General features: G+C 41.7%; 2 protein-coding genes across 7 annotated transcripts in view; one reads left to right on the top strand and one right to left on the bottom strand.

Moving 5' to 3' along the window:
• The window catches only part of NFYA (nuclear transcription factor Y subunit alpha), a 27270-nt gene extending 16432 nt beyond the window's left edge, over positions 1 to 10838 (bottom strand). Inside the window, exons 1-3 of one of the 3 annotated variants that reach the window (XM_030795837.1) lie at positions 10716 to 10838; positions 4748 to 4883; positions 3015 to 3098 (exon numbers count right to left, since the gene is read on the bottom strand). In XM_030795837.1, coding sequence (XP_030651697.1) covers positions 3015 to 3098; positions 4748 to 4822 — 159 coding nt within the window. In that variant the 5' untranslated portion in view covers positions 4823 to 4883; positions 10716 to 10838. Of the gene's footprint in view, positions 1 to 3014; positions 3102 to 4747; positions 4884 to 8411; positions 8443 to 10715 lie in introns of those variants that run through there. The other 2 variants (XM_003266306.3, XM_030795836.1) reach the window with 2 other exon arrangements.
• OARD1 (O-acyl-ADP-ribose deacylase 1) lies at positions 9847 to 17002 on the top strand. Of its 4 annotated transcripts, none has more exons than XM_030795838.1 (6): positions 9847 to 9908; positions 12124 to 12203; positions 12518 to 12662; positions 13660 to 13718; positions 14835 to 14947; positions 16352 to 17002. In XM_030795838.1, the coding sequence occupies exons 2-6, from the start codon at positions 12165 to 12167 to the stop codon at positions 16452 to 16454; spliced, it is 459 nt and encodes a 152-aa protein (XP_030651698.1). In that variant the 5' UTR covers positions 9847 to 9908; positions 12124 to 12164; the 3' UTR covers positions 16455 to 17002. The 4 variants fall into 4 exon arrangements, with proteins under 4 accessions (XP_030651698.1, XP_003266363.2, XP_003266362.2 ...); XM_003266315.4 differs by lacking the exon at positions 9847 to 9908 and adding an exon at positions 11187 to 11465; XM_003266314.4 differs by lacking the exon at positions 9847 to 9908 and adding an exon at positions 11187 to 11481.

The following is a 17002-nucleotide window of genomic DNA, read 5'->3' as shown; positions in this document are numbered from 1 at the left end:
CTCAAGTTATCTTTAAATATCTATGATACCTGTTACTAAATGCCAAGCTTAATACTTTAAGGTCAGACATAATGGAGAATATCCAGAGTCTTTGAGAAGTCTCAATAGATATAAGGCATTTGTCACCAAATACGGGCTAAATCCATGACAAACATTTAATCATAATGGCAAGGTTAGTTGCCTGTTTAAACCAATCCAGGAATGGTCTGTAGTGAAGGCTGGAGAGAAGGCAATGAGAGGGAAAGGTGATGGTGGTGATGGTGGTTGAGTACAAATTCTAAATAAAGTGAAGAAGGTAAATCAAACTGTACCCAGCAATGACTCTAGGAGGCTGGGTAGCAAGCAGCTCTGGAAGCTTATGTAGAGGATGACCCTTTTCTCCCTATAGTCTCTCAAGCTAAAATGAAATGTCTAATGTATACCTTTATCCTGCTAATTTTACTCTGTGAATTCTAGGTATGTTTGTTGTTTAAAGAGCTCACTACTAAAAATTTCTTAAAAATACTTTCTGGTCAGTTTGCAGTCTCCATGGTGGAATTCCTCACACTGGCCTCTATAATATCCACATGGTTATTTAAGCTTTATCAGAAGCAACAACAAATATTGAAATTACACAGAACAGTCAAGTGTACAAATTTCAAGCTCCTATGAGTAAACAGACTACTGTAGGAGCCAGGTCACTACAAGTTCTCTGTCACATCTTAAGTCCCAATACAAAAATACCTAATAGAATGCTTTCTGGAAGCACTTTAAAAGTGCTTTAGAAGTAAACTGGAATGATCCATGGAATAGTCCAAAACTTTCATTTTCAGACTCTATCTTTGACAGAAATTACTTAGAACAGAATATTCATGACTGAAATATTCACACTTAATCAAAGTATGTGCAAGTAACAGCAATTAGTTAACAGATCATTCTGTCCTAGATGACTAGGTTAGATAGTAAAGTCCTCCTACAATCACCACCACCACCACAGCCGCCACCGCCACTAACGTATTAGAATCACCAGGAACACTGAAATCCTAAGTTTTGTTAAACTGTCCATTGAGAACCTTTACTTTACATTTTTAAGGACTTTCAGCCTGACTCACGCTATCTCTTTCCCTTATTTCCCCATTCCAAATCAAATTCCCTTTGCTACACCAAATGCTTGCATATTCTGTATCAAGAAAGATTTCTCAGAATACATATAGCATGAATAACCAAAATAACTATTTAAAATTCTCCCAAAATAATCAGATCCCTAGAGGAAAGGTTTCTGTTATTTCCATAAAGTGTTTCCACTTCTTTTAAATAAAATCTATGTAAGTAGGAAACACAAGTTTTAAGATACAGCTATTAATAATTTTCTATCTATTCATCATCTTAATTTCCTCCCCAATTGATGTGCTATTCGTGCACATGATAAATGATTTGAGACTCCAAAGAGCTCACTGTATTTACAACAGAAAAATGTTACAAAGACACATGCATCAAACAAGAAGCCATACAGTTAAGAGCATGTTACATTCCTATTCCACAAGGGGTTAATGACAATCCAAAATACTGTTTTATATGAGTAAGATGAAGCAAGCATGAAAAACATTAACAAGCTGTTGGACTGTGAGATTTGAACACAGTTTTGGAGTGCCTACAAGCTCAGTTTCTTTCAGCTTAATTTATGTTCAAAGTTGGCTGTACATCATTACCAAACACTATTGGTGGCAGGGGTAGGGGTGGGATTGAAAGGATAAAGTGAAGTGATGACAGTAAGAGGTAGTTATCTGCAGGATGCTTAGCAGCACTAGCAATAAAGTGAGATGCCAGTTCTACATTCTAGATTCTACTTTGAATCATTTCCAATTCAATGGAGGGAAAAAGTAGGGTACCCAAATCTTGCCAATTTCTCAAAAATACAGTCATTTTAATAAAAGTAACCTACATACACAGAGTAGACTAGTGCTCCTACTCCTATTTCTTATAGGAACTGGCCAAATTAGAACCCAATTTAGGATACTTAGCCATACACAATGCTAAAGAACTGTATTGATTAACCAAGAATTATCACAGTGGCTTTAACACCTAAGACTTACAGAAAGCATATCCTGCTTCTACCTAACCAAGAGGTATCTGGGGTAATCTTTGCAGATCTAGTAATAAGACAGGTCACTATTTCCCCAGGAAAGGTAGTGAAAACTATAGCAGTTAACAAGAGATTAACAAGATTCAGTGCTTAGATAAACCTTGCTAAGTGCAATGATTATTTTTCAGTTGAGTTGCCCCTTCAATAAAAATAAAGCACAGCCTAGCCTAGTTTATGTGTCTATATATGTATATATTTCCTTCTCCATTATAACACAAATACACAAAATTTTTAGCATGCAATTAATTGGATCAGAGTGTGAGCCCTGAATAAATTCCTGTTTTTTTGTTTTTGTTTTTTGAGAGGGAGTCTTGCTCTGTCGCCCAGGCTGGAGTGCAGTGGCGCGATCTCTGCTCACTGCAAGCTCCGCCTCCTGGGTTCAAGCCATTTTCCTGCTCCAGCCTCCCGAGTAGCTGGGACTACAGGCGCCCGCCACCACGCCCGGCTAATTTTTTTGTATTTTTAGTAGAGATGGGGTTTCACCGTGTTCGCCAGGATGGTCTCGATCTCCTGACCTCATGATCTGCCCACCTCGGCCTCCCAAAGTGCTGGGATTACAGGCATGAGCCACCACGCCTGGCCGAGCCCTGAATAAATTTTAATGTCACTTATAAGAATTTCTTCCTGTCACTTACACCATTTCTTTTCCAGGCATTCTCAAAGAAACACGCTAGTCAAATCTAATTCTCAGAACGTTGATACGGGGTCTCTATATGACTTGGCATGAAACATTAGGAAACTGGCATCTTATAAGCCTCAAAGACAAGTTAGCAGCATCAAAGACATGCAACTGACTTTGCCATTCCTACTGGAGATCCTAACACAAACAGCACCAGACATGAGGAGAGGAGAAGTTCATGCAGTGCTCACAGAGAATCAGAGAGGGTACCACTACCTGGAGGGTCTGGACTTGCTGGCCTGAGGCGGATGCCACCTGGGCCTCAGTCTGCAACTGCACAGCAGTGACACCACCCTGCTGCTGAGAACAGGAACAGGAAGAGCTTGAAATATGTCAGGAAGGAAATGTGTAGTTCAAGACATGAGATCACCTTACCTCTTGGAGGAGAGAGAGGGAAGCCTGAAGGACTTTCAAAATGTACAGACTCCCTATATTGAAGCTGTTTTGTTGAAGGTAGTAGGATTAAAGATATTAGCCCTTTGTCTCCAGAGTGGACCTCAAAATTTGACTCAAAAACTCAAAACAGTCGTCATCATTAACATAAAGATTTGTAATGCAATCTTTCCCTCCAGAAACAGGAATCTGATACTTCTACTTACACAATTATTTAATGCCCTTTTTATCTCCTCAGATGAGTTCACAAGAAAAAAATGATTAGGTTTTAATAGCCCTGAAACTACCATAAAAAATTCTGGGCTTAAATGCAATCACCAAGAAAGGAGGAGTAATTTATCACTGTGAACCGAAATCATCTTCATGACGTCAATGCTCTTATGTCCCAAAACTAAGATTCTTTTTTTTTTTAAACTTTATTTATATACTTATTTTGAGATGGGGTCTTGCTGTTTTGCCCAGGCTGGTCTTGAATTCCTAGGCTTAAGCCAACCTTCCTGTGTCAGCCTCCAGAGTAGCTGGGATTACAGGCATGCAGCACCATGCCCAGCTTCAAAACTAAGATTATTTCTACCCAACTTGACTGCTTTAAGAGTCATGTTTTCAATGATTCAACCTTATTTTTACATCCACTAATGGCAAATTCTGAAAGAGTAAAAACCCACCCTCCAGGGCACTGGTCTGAATGGAGGGCACTTTGTGGAATCTCTTCCTCTAAAAAGGCAGTTGAAGGAATGTGCCAGAGCCACAGCAGCTGTATGGAAGGGAAAGCTATCAAGGGAGTTTGTCTTTGATCATTAGATGGGAACAACTCATCGTCAATACTTCCTTTGCCTTCCCTACTACTTTTCTATATTAGCTAAATTCCATTTTGAAAACAAAATATTTCCAAAATATCAATCTTGGCCTAAGGTCAAATTGAAACATAATAATTTTTTTTTGTTCTAGGGGTGGGAAAAAAGTGAAGTTTTACTATAATAAACCCAAGCATAAAGCATCAGTAAATGTAACCTGTGTATAAATTCAAGAAAGCAATCTATTAATTAGGAATAAACCAGCAGCAGGGAATTCCTAATATGTGCTTATCCATAAGAATGGCTGTCTAAATATTATCCTAATGTTAAACCAGAGCTTTTCTGAATAAAAAATGTGGCAGACCAAATCAAAGAACAGAAGATTTATTGGAAGCTATGTTGGTTTGTCTGTTGTGGCCAAAGCCTTACTAAATCACATGTTAGCTCAAACAAGAAGAAAAAAAAGACCAAATAGAATCCAGAAGAATTTTAAATTCCAAATTTCCATCTGAAAACCAGACTAGATGTTTTTACTTATAATGAGATAAAAGAGGCAATTTACTATAACCAGGCACCCATGAAGAGTAGACTCTAAGTGGTCATGGGCTAGACATGGCATTTCAGCACAAGCCATCAGACCCAATAGGTCACAAGATCTGGTATCTTTCAAATAATTCACCAGGGCAATAGACCAACCAATTGAGTGGTGCTGTTATCAGTTTCATTGCTGTAATGTTTAAAGCAGTTTTGCTTCCATACCTGCTGCTGAATCTGTCCTGCCTGGACAACAATCTGCTCTGTCGAACTATTGCTGTTTGCTGTATACTGCTCCATGGTCCCTCCAAGTGAGATTCCTGTCCACTCTGGAGATCCCAGAAGGCTGTGAGGTACACTCCTATTAGAAAGGTGGGGAAAGAAACTAAAGTGAGATTGTCAATAAAGGCCTTACCAGACAATTAACCTGGATAATTTATCACTGTACTTTATTTGCAAGAAAACAGGATAGGAGAATAGGAAATGCTTATATTCAGTATCATTTTTAACTAGGATTACATGGCACAATCATAACAACATAATGCCATTTTCACGTTTCTAAAATGCTTTCAGTATACTGGCAACCTTACCTTTCAATACTGTCAGAGCAATACTTGCACCTAAGAGATACTCATTAAGCTACATCACTTTGATACAAGGCGTACCTAACACTGATTTTCAGGTTTGCACATATACTTTAGAGAATAAAGCTTCTTTAAGTTGTAAGACATAATTGCTTCCCACCAAACATGTTACTCAGGTCTACTACATATAGTAGGCAAAATTCACCCTTCTCATAGACTTTAAGAGTTGAAGATCCACTTTTAAAAATAAGGATACAATTAGATAAACTGAATGATATCTGAGAACCTTTAATAAAGACTTCATTAAAAAATTAAAATGATATAAATTAGCAATGGGTAATTCATCTTGGAAATATGGGAGTGAGGACAGATATATAAACAAAAATGTAGATAGGTCTTTCTCTCCAATTTTTCACTAGGCCCTCATAAATTCCAACATCTGAATAATAAAATGTCATGACCTAACTGAGCTGCTCATTATCGTGACAAAGTACAGTACCACTTTCCATAAATCCACACATGCTGGTGGAATTAATCATTTGCAAGGTGTCTCAATATAGTGTGAAAGAAGAAACCAAAATATGTGCAACTGTATGTCCAAGTACTTAGAAAGAAGTGTATTGATATCTAAAATTTACTTTGAAATGCATCAAAAAAATGGATGACTGGGTGGAGAAATATCTGGTAAGGCAATTATAGTAAGAAGTTAATAGACCCTAACTGGCAGGTATACAGGTGTTTATTTTCAAATTCCTTTGATTTCACTGCATACTTGAAAATTCTTATTTTCAGAATAAGAATTTTGGGAAATTCTTATTTATGAGCCATAAATAACAGGCTATGTCATCACAGCAAGAGGACTTGTGGCCATGTGGTTCTCCAAAGCACTGCCCTTGATCTAATGGAATGCTCACTAGGTAAATTTCTAGCTATAATTTGGATTTACATATACATTGGCCAACAGGGAGCAAATCTAATCAGCAACTGACCAACCGGTTTTCTGATTTTTACACCAGTCTCTTTGGAATTGGTTGACTAAGTCTGCTCCTCAGAGATTCCGGGTATAGAATAGAAAATCAGGTTTTCAGCCAGACTGTGAGTCTGTTAGGGACACTAACAGGCTTCCCTAAATTCTATCTTGCCTCTAATACACAATATATTTATGTCTGTAAAGTAATCAAACTAAAGTTATGATGTAAAAGAATATATATGATTCCATTTATATAAAATCTCCAAAAGACATCAGTAATCTAGAGACAGAAAATAGATCAGTGGTTTCTTGGGAGTGGAGAATACAGGGAGACAGGAAAGAGGGAAGTTGACTGGCATGGAGCCTTAGGAACACTCTAGGGTGATGAAAATGTTTTATATCTTCATTGTGGTAGCCATTGCACAGGTGTATAAATTTGTCAAAACTCATCAAAATACACTTAAAATTATTATACTTTGTATCTAAAGTATCTCTCAATAAATTGATTTTAAAAAATAAGGATCATGAAAAGAATGTCTTTTAGGTTCCAATGCCTCCCCAACTCCAAATTTCCTTCTTATATGAGATTTTTTCCTTGACTAATATCCAGAAGTTTACATCTTTACAAGACTAAAATATAACTTGAAGCACATGATAATGACTAATAGATGTAATGTACAGATTTTCTTCTTAACTAGTTTATTCTGGTAATACAAATGAACCAATTTAGCAATATTTAAATCTATACTTTGAAGACTATTCAGATTTGAAGAGCAGCTTCAAATCTGGCAGCAATTCTCTCTCACATTAATGACAGAGTGATTTAGCCTGTATCATGATATTGATATTGTTAATGGTTAATGCTATAAGCAACTGGCTTCAGTAAAGTCGTATGTTCCTACTACTGTGAGCTTCAGTTAGCAAGACTGCAATACAATTCGATAGTCTTTCCCAAAGTGCCTCTTTGCCCAAGATTATGACAAACTAAGCCAGATTTAGTCTGTCTAGCTCTTGCTCTTAACACAAAGTTTTGAATGGTTTTTCCTCAGAGAGAGAAACAAATAATGAGAGTGTTTATTCTGGCCAGCATGAAAATTCTCTTCCTAGTGCATTCTCTTCGCAGTGCAGTTCTCTTTGCCCCACTATTCCAAGGTGCAAAAGCCGAAATTTAGCCAGCCACTTACTAGGAACCCATTCTATGTGGACCTACACACACTCCAAAGCTAAAACCTTCAGAAATTCAACTAGTGTAAGCATATGAAAAGCCATAGGATTATCACAGTTGATAATCACTACCAAGCAAAGCCTATAACAGTAGCTTTTTAACTTTTTTGACCACAACCCTTAGTAAGAAACACATTTCATTATCACAACTCAGTGCACACATGTATAAAGCATGTAACTGAAACGAAAGTTTCATGAAACGGTATTTACCCTTATACAACACAAGATGCACTTTGGTATTTTCTATTCTTTTTTTTCTTTTGAGAGGGGGGTCTCCCTATGCTACCCAGGCTGGTCTCAAACTCCTGAGCTCAAAGGATTCTGCCACTTCGGCCTCCCAAAGTGCTGGGATTACAGTCGTGAGCCATCATCATGCCTGGCTGATATTTTCTATTCTATTATTTAAAAATTCCCAGCATTGGCTCACTCAATTTCTTTCACAACGCAACAAGTGGGTCCTGATACACGTTTGATGAAAGACTAGACTACAACAAAGGGCTGTCCAGCTTCCCCATCATCCTACAGATTTCTGGATTGGAGCTTTCTAATGCACTTCTCTCCACTAATTATATACCATGTGCCAGACACTGTTCTGAAGGTTTTAAAAATAAAAAGAAATCTCTGATGAAGATTCTAACTTCAAAGAATCTTTAAGTTTAGTAATGGAGTAAAAACCTATACTGGAATCCTAAGAGATAAAGTGATATGGGAATTTGGAGGACAGAGCTTTGTTCCAGCTGGGGATAAATTAACAAGGCTTAAAGGTACTATTTGAACATTTTTTCTTCTTTGCTATCAGAGGCCTGCAGGATGAACTGGTCTTAAGTGTGAGAAAGATTTAGCTATGTGATGATGTGGAGGAAGGTGAAATACTACAAATCAAGAGAGCATAAAAACAAGAACAGAAATATTTCAGCATGTGAACAGTGGACTAAACGGGACGAAAAGCTTGGGGCCACACTACTTTCTCTCGAAATGTCAGACAAAGAAATTCTTCTGCAGACTGGTGGAAGCTTGAAAGGTATTTAGCAAAAAAGTTACCAGCTTATAATGCCTTTTAGAAAAATGCCAAGCAAAAGTATTTAGTGATTTTGAAGCGACCAGAACATACCTATTTTTAAATACTAAGGTTAAAACATCTATTTCAGGTTAGGACGCAGTGGCTCATGCCTGTAATCCCAACGTTTTGGGAGACCAAGTCGGGAGGATGGCTTGAGCCCAGGAGTTCCAAGTTAGTGAGCTATGATTGCGCCACTGTACTCCAGCCTGGACGACAGAGGAAAGCCCTGTATCCAAAAACAAACAAACAAAAAAACGTTCCAAAGGCAAATATACATGTTTTTTAGACTATTTATGCTCTATCATCTCATCCGCTAATGCGGATAACGTGACAGTCAAATGAATTAAGAAAATGACTTAAGCAACAACGAAAAACTCATCCTAAGAAGTGAAAATAAAACCGGTTCCCGAAGTTTTAGTAATGAAAGAGCACTGGAATACAAGTTTTCTGAAGCCTACTAGTTGTATAACATTAAATGTGAATTTAGAAATGGGCACCAGATACTTAACACCTTTATGTGCCAGGGAATGCACTAGATGATTCACATGAGTAAAAATAATTTTCAGAGTCCTAAGACAAAAGTCTCCTGTTCCTCCCCAAAGAACTCAGCCACTATCACGGGGCAGAACCCATAAAACAAGTCAGAAACTCGTTTTTTCAATCTTAGGAAAAAATATAGCTCTAGATCCCTTTTACTTGAACCTCCATACAAAATAATAACTGTTTCCAAAATATTCCTTAGCAAGATATCCAAGTATTTTACCAACTGGGCTTTCCCCCTAAACTATCACTACTACTGCCCACTTCCCTATCCCATCTTCCTGCCTCCAACAGTGTAATTTGATTCCTCCGCACATGCTTTTCTTCTCTTCGAGCAATGCTCTTCCATCTTTCCTGTGGAAGAATTACCATCATTCTTCAAGGCCAGTCAAAAGAACGGCGGTGATAAGCCTTTCACGGAGGCTAGCTCACGCATGGATACTTCACAGCACTTAACTTGGCCCCTTTATAGCACTAACCGTTAGGTATTAACTACCTGTTCACCTGTCAATTTCCATCAGGTAGGTACAGTTCTTATTGACCTCTACGTACTCCCTCCCTAACACACGGATTATACCTGGCATATACTAACTGCTGGATAATTGGTTGCCAACAGCAACCTCTCACCCTAAGGAAAACCCCACAACACTGTTAGTTTCTAAACATCTGCTGAGAAAACGTTAACACAGGATTTGAAAGTGTATCAGAAAAACATAAACCAAGAGATGAGTGGACTGGGTCAAGCCTGACACAAAGTAACATAGAAAGGGGAAAGCAAAAACAAAGGAAAAAAAAACCCCAAAACTGTACTACATTCCCAAGGGAGGGAGATTTCACAAAATGAGCAGTGGGTAATATTAGTAATATGAACAGCAAGTTGTGCAGCCTCCGGGAAGAAGAATGCGCAAGGGTATCAATCTTCTGAGAGTGAGGTTCCAGGCACCGAATGGACTGGTCTTACAGCCCGGACAAGAAAGGGAGACCGCTTGGTTGGGCTCCAAGACGGAGGTGTGCGGTCCTGCCACTGCGAACGGGGCGGGGAAGAAAGGAAATGACGAGCCAAAAGGGGTGGTAACGGCGCCGGGCAGGAGACCCGGGCGGAGCGGGCTGGGAAGAGAGGCGCGGCGGAGCAGGGGGAGTGGGCGAAGTAACGGCCCCCTCTCCCCACCAGGGAGACAGCGGGGGCGGGCCCGTAGGGCTCCGAGGCGAGGGCGGGCCAGCCCCGTTGCCAGCCGCACTCGGGACCCCGCGGCCGCGGCGCGCACCCTCCCCAGGCCTCCCTCCCGACCTAGAGGGGCTGCAGATAGACAGACCCGGCACGCTGGGAGCGGGGGTCGCGGTCCCCGGGGAGGCTTCCTGTCCCAAGGGCGGGAGAGTGGAGAGTGCAAGGGCAGGTTTAAGTTTGCGGCCAGAACGACCAGGAGGAAATCGCCGAGGCCCAGGGCGCGCATGTGTCCCCTAGTGTAGGGCCATTCGTGGCCCCAGGCCTGGGGCCTGAGAACCTGGGCCTAAGAGTCGGGGAATGGGGACGCATTCCCAACTGGCCCTGGCACCGTGCGAGGGTCGGAGCCCCGAGGTGCCTGCTCCCCGGGGCGCCATCCCCGCGCGGGGCGGCCCCTGCAGGCCTCGGCCGGCGGTGCCCCGAGGCGCTCGCAGGCCCCGGGCCGGGGCCGCTGGCCGCCCGGCTCGGCTAGGCTCAGCTCGACTCCCCGGGCTCGACGGGCGCCTGGGCCTCTCCTGAGTGGTCAGCGAGACCCGCCAATCGGGGCGCTGGGGCCGGCTCTGGGCCGCTGGATATTGGCTCCTCACACTCACCGTGCCTCGCTCCCCCGGTTCGCTGCCCGCGCTGATTGGCTCCAGTACCGGACTCCGAAACCCAATCAGAGGCTCCAGCCGCCGCTGCCGCCGCCACTGCCGCTGCCTAGCAAAATGGCGAACCCGAACAAAGGGGAATCGGGCCTCCCTCCAACCGCCTCTGCGCAGGCGCCTCTGAGACCACGCCCACTAACTCCAGTTCTGGGATCGCCCCACCCCTTTGAAGAAGCAACGCGCAGGCGTTCCCTGCAGCCACGCCCACCTTCCTGATTTGACACCACCCCCAGTCGAAGGAATACGCAGGCGCGTTCGAGACGCGCCAGACCCTTCAACTCAAAACGCTGCCTTGAGCTTAGTACTACGCAGGCGCTAACTAGCCCCTTTGCCAGCTGCCCACCCCTTTCCAAGTGGCCATTAGGACACACCCCTGCGGCTAATGCGCAAGCGCCACTTTTCCCGACTCGCGGGGCCGTTTCGTTACGCATGCGCGGGCGGCGGCGGGAAACCACGGAATTTACTGCCGGAAGTTCGGCGGCCTTCGCCAAAGAGTGTGGGCTCGGCCTGCAAGCTAGAGGGGCTCGTTTCCGCCCCGCTACCGGGCGGGGGCGGCCATCTTAGATGCGTGCAATTAAGGGCTTTGGCGGGATTGGCTCCGCGTTTGGGCTGGTCCGCTGCTCCCCACCTACCAGGGTCGGATCCGGAGCCCTTCCCCGCGGGGCGGGGACCTCCAAACAACCGACTCCTTTCCAGGTGAAGGGTGACTTGGGTACGTTGGGGCTTTGAACAAGCCTCCCCGCACACTCCCATAGGACCCCAGGACAGACTCTGCGTCCTCGCTGACCCGCCCTAGGGTAGGAGACAGAGAATGGGAGGCTTCAATAGACTTTCCTTCTCCCACGCACCCCCCAAGAAAGTGGGGGGTGAACGTTCCTTGAGAGGCCGCCTTCCTTTCCCCACGCCTGGGGCTCAGCACGCCAGTACCCTGTACACTCTGTGGTTGCGGCTTAACGGGACTGTGGCCAAGTCCCTTCTGTTTTCTTCTAAGCCAAACCCACTGGGGAAATACTTTTGCGTCGTGCAGAGAAAAGGAGACCGTCGTAAATCGGCCTTGCTCGGGAGTGGCCCTGGAGAAAGGAGGCGTGTCTTGGGGATGGGCTTTGCTTCCGCTGACGGAGCGGGGCGCTCCAGGAAAGCGCGAAATGAGAGCGGGTCTAGGCAGCCTCCGAACCTAAGCATTCTTCCTCTTCTTTGCCCCAGAAGAGTTTTGTATTACGTCCCAGGGGCCGAACAAACTCACATTCATCGATAAACGTTGGGGAAAAAAGCCTATTAAGTGGGTGTACAGGGCAATCAATATTATATACTAAGGCTGCCTTAAGCATTTTTACTTCCTTTTCCCTTCTCATAGCTGAAGAAACACTTAAATTCTGGAAATAGCGACTCAGTATCATGGCCAGCAGCCTTAATGAAGATCCAGAAGGAAGCAGAGTGCGTAACAACTATTCACTTATTGGTGAACTGAAATTCGTAATAATGGAGGACAAAAGCATAAACACTTTTTAATTAAATTAATGATTGAATTATCTTTTTTTCTCTCTAGCTGATTTACTTAAGAAAGGCTCAAAATGCTAGGCGGGGATCATCCATTCCTTTTACACATGCTGTAATTGGTTTGGCTTTAAATCAGATTGCAGGAAGGGGTGCTGGGAGAGGTAGTCGTGGGGGACACAAAATACAGAAAAATAGCTTAGTATTTTTCTGTATCTAATAAAACATTGTATTTTCCTTTGCACATTTTTTAGATCACTTATGTGAAAGGAGACCTTTTTGCATGCCCGAAAACAGACTCTTTAGCCCACTGTATCAGTGAGGATTGTCGCATGGGCGCTGGGATAGCTGTCCTCTTCAAGAAGAAATTTGGAGGGGTGCAAGAACTTTTAAGTCAACGTGAGTTTTGGAAACCACTTACCTGGTTTGCCCTGGCTAGAGCACCTTTTAATTTGTTACACTTTAATAAACCAAATATGCGTGTAAAGAGGGGATTCCTAAGAACCAAATGTTTTTAGATTTTTCTCCCCAAGAATGGCCTCTAGTTTGGAACTTTACCATATCAAAACCGAACTCCTGTGAAGGTTTTTAATCTCTTCCTCTTGTATCATAAAACTTTCTTGACGATATTACTGTACTTCTCTGAAACTTCAAATAGCTCTGAGATGCTTAATCTATAGGTTGGCATTCAAGATCCTTTACTTACCAATATTCTGCTTTTTCTTCAAAGAGGAATTTAGAAACCTGTTCTTCCTTACAGACCTCTCCCATCACTGTCTACGGGCCACTTTAAACCAGAAATGTGCACTAGAATCCTATGTAAAGCTTCTGAAACAGTTTCTCAGACCACATTCCAGGCTTAGCAGAATCAGTGTCCACAGTGATTCTTAGCTTTAGACAAAAGCAATTCTTACTGCTTTGTATTATAGTTATTTGTAATGATGATACCTTCTCTGGATTGAAAACTCTGTAATAATTAATTCCTTTTTTATATGTCTGTATTCCTCATAATGCCTTATACAGCTCTTTGTATGTAAAAAGATAATTATTGAGTAAATACGCATTTGGCAAGTAAAAAACTACACACTATAAAACAATTTCAAGGCAATAGAGAAAGTTTGTGGACAAATGAGGGTATTTGAAAGTAGCGGGACAAAAGATGGGTTGTGAGGAAACATGACTGTAAGAAAGCTGTAAGTTAAGGAATATAGTATTTGGGAATGCTGATAAAAAGCAAAGTGTTTGTGGAATACAATAGGTCTTCCCTATTCCCTTCTTCAGTGTTGAAAATTATTTCTACTTCTGAGGTAAACTCAGATCTGTAAAGATTTTAAAATCTTAGAGATAAGTGTTTCGTTTTCTTTTTCATTTCTACTATTAAATAACTTTTTCTTAGAAAAGAAATCTGGAGAAGTGGCTGTTCTGAAGAGAGAGGGGCGATATATATATTACTTGGTAAGATGGGGCCAATTCCTTTTTTTTTTTCAGGGCCAATTCTTAATACATTTTAAGGATTTGTGAACAGATGGGCTGCACTGCATTTGTGTTGATCATGATGTTCTATTCTAGACAACTAAGAATGTCAAAAAGCTTCTTATCTTATGACAACTCCAGTCCAGTGATGGCAGCTACTTGGAGCACTGGGTTAGAAAGAAATGTGAGGCTGCATCCCAGCTCTGTGGGAAAGTCGTGTGTCATTTACCATAGGCCTGTTCTAAGAATTGCAAAAGTTAGGAATGCCTGCCATACTATATTTCCTAGGCAGAGTGAGATAAAAACAATAATGTCTCAAGAGACAGATTTCCCAAAGGAGCTTTTCTCTTATTCCATGTCAGGTAGCACACTGATAGCAAGGGGGTGAATAAAAACAAAAAGTAGTAAGTGCAGTCCCAAATAGTACCTAGCTCCTCTCCTAACTACTGCCTGAATGTGGGGTTCTTCAACAGTCCAGGATGGCATTTGGTCCCTGAAAGGGTGTGGCTTCCTTAGTGGTGGTGGTGGGTAACTTACAGCTAACCCACTACAAGCCTGATCTGGATGACAAACTGAGTGGGGAGATGTCCTAGCTCCTTTGAATTCTGTCCTTAAAGCTTATGTGGCTTCCAGTGTTTTTACTTTGGGACCCTACCAAAGTTGTTTTATATAGAGAGACAAAAAGCAAGCAAGCACGGTTTCTAAATAAGTAGAGGCTTTTAGCAGGGAATTTTCAGGTGGTATGCTTTCTTCCCTGTTACAGATATGCAGCTTATCTCTTGGAAGTGGCATAGAGACTTCACTTACCTTGCTTAAAAATATTGACAATAGGCACCACCTGCTAATCTCATGGGTTTCCTAGGAAAAGGAAAGATTGCTACGTGGCAGAGTCTGGGTTTCTCAGCCTCTATTTAGTGGATTTTCTTGAAGGTCACCCATAACAGTGTGGAAAGGGCAATATGACATTGTCATCCTTGCTCTAGACTAATTCTGTAAAAATGTGCTTACTCTTTTAATGATTGGGATGTTGGGAGAATGTGATGACTTTTCTTTGGCTATCATTTTGGGATGATGAAAGTTTGAATCCTTTGTGTTCAGATTACAAAGAAAAGGGCTTCGCACAAGCCAACTTATGAAAACTTACAGAAGAGTTTAGAGGCAATGAAGTCTCATTGTCTGAAGAATGGAGTCACCGACCTCTCCATGCCCAGGCAAGGAAATCCATGGCCCTAAATGGAGATTTAATTGATTGGTGGGGTTTACTGTCTACTCAAAGACAAACAACTTAAAAGCTTAACCCAAAATATAGATTTAAAGGTGGAAAAAAGTCAAAATTTTGTAAAACCACCAGTGAACCAGTTGTCTGGCCTTAGGCCAAGGCACAGCCATTTTCTAGCTTGAGTTGAAGGAATCAGAACAACTACCTTGAAATATACATCTGCCTCAGCCTGCTTAGCAGAGGGCGACCATTGTCATTCAGCCACATTTGTTGAATTCTCAGCACCCTCTGCTTGAAGCTCGGCCTTTATTCCTGAAGCAATATAAGCTAAAGAATCAAGACTGAGCAATGGTGGTTTCCCTCTTGGACCACTTCCCATCTCCCAAACCTATTACTTTGTGTCAAGAAAGTTGTAAGTTATCATTCCCTTTTATACTGCATGCTTGTTTTGGTCAGTATCGGTAATAGCCAGAGGATCTGTCCCTGATGTAGCTTCTTAGACCTTAGCTATTGGGAATTTAGGGAATGATATTGAGGGTTCAGTAGTCCCTTTGCTTTCTTTTCAGAAAATGGGCCTCACCTCTTTTCTTCCTGTCACCCTGGTAGTTTTGAGTCAATGCTGAGCATACATGCAGTTTTATCTTGAGCCCCACATTACTATGAATATGGCCTCAAATGTCCCTTATTTTACACTGGTCTTTGATATATTTATGGTGTACATACATATCAGAAACTTTTTTTTTTTTAATCACAATTCCTTATAGACTTAATTGTCACATTATGACATGAAATTACCAATTTTAGGTCTCTTTTTTCCCTAGGCGTGTTGAGGATCACTAGAGTAACATCTTGGAAGGTGCCAAGTAGTAGAGTTTTATGGACTGAGTTTATTCTTACTAGGGTGTGGCAAAGACCTTACTCCTGGATTGCAACCATCTCACCATTTCCCAGCATTCCATCTTGACTTTCTTTTTTGCAGATCCTGTACCTCATTCCTCTTCTCCTTATTTTTGTTAACATTCTGTTACCATAAGTGCATTTTTAAAATACCAACCTTTCCCCATCCATCCACAGCCAATTTTCGTCAGTAGTCATAGAGGGATAATGAGTCTTTCATGTCATGACAGTTATACATTTCTAAATGTAGCATGAAATAGTTGGAAAGTGGTATCTTATTAGGCAAACAGAAGTGATAGTTTTGGATGTTAGAGCTGTCTAGGAATGGTCTTTGGTGACTCACAACAAGAATTGACTTCCAAACTCCTACCATGGTTGCCCATAAGGGTGTCAGACTAGATTATTTGTTTTTATGCTTTGAGTGGATATAGCTTAAAAGAGAGGAGCAGTTTCCTAGATACTTTCATTACCATCAATGGAGATATTTTGTCTTTTTCAGGATTGGATGTGGTCTTGATCGTCTGCGATGGGAAAATGTATCTGCGATGATCGAGGAGGTATTTGAGGCAACAGACATCAAAATTACTGTGTACACACTCTGAACCAGTGAACATTTTGGATGTTTCCGTGTTCTCCTGTGTCATCTCTACTGGGCCATAGGACTGGGCAAACCTACCTTAAAATAGGCAGAGGGAAGTTTCATGAGAAATAGTGTGTTTAACAAGACAGACTTTGGTTGCTGTATTCAAGTATTTGGACTATGACTGTGGAGGAGGGGTTGCTTAAGATATGTTGTTGTGTTTTTTTTGCGGAAAAGTAAGGAGTAGGTGGCTTGATAATAGGCAGGGAAACCAGATTGTCGGGACTATGACCTTTTTCTCCAGTATGCTACCTGATTTGTTTGGCTGGCCACTAGGTGGCAGCATTGGTTCGACTTCTCTGCTTTCTAAGAGAAATTTCAGGAAGGATGATCATTCCAGTTAGTTTGGCATTTTTTGTCTTTTGTGCACATAACTTGGTGTTATCCTTATGTCATCAGATTCCTCCTAGGGGAGAGTTTTTGTTTTAATTACAAAATTAAATTCTACATTGTTACCAAGAAATTTGTGGTGACAAAAATGGAAAAATAAAAATTTGGGGAGTTAGTGAG

This window comes from Nomascus leucogenys, chromosome 17 (genome assembly GCF_006542625.1).
Source record: "Nomascus leucogenys isolate Asia chromosome 17, Asia_NLE_v1, whole genome shotgun sequence".
In the NCBI taxonomy this organism is placed as follows: Eukaryota; Metazoa; Chordata; class Mammalia; order Primates; family Hylobatidae; genus Nomascus; species Nomascus leucogenys.
This window is presented reverse-complemented; position numbering and strand designations above follow the sequence as displayed.

Excerpts from the sequence above, each read along its gene's own strand:
- OARD1 (XM_030795838.1), top strand. The coding sequence starts at position 12,165 with ATGGCCAGCAGCCTTAATGAAGATCCAGAAGGAAGCAGA. Across the intron at positions 13,719-14,834 it reads GGCGATATATATATTACTTG|ATTACAAAGAAAAGGGCTTC; the intron begins GTAAGATGGGGC and ends CTTTGTGTTCAG. Across the intron at positions 14,948-16,351 it reads ACCGACCTCTCCATGCCCAG|GATTGGATGTGGTCTTGATC; the intron begins GCAAGGAAATCC and ends TGTCTTTTTCAG.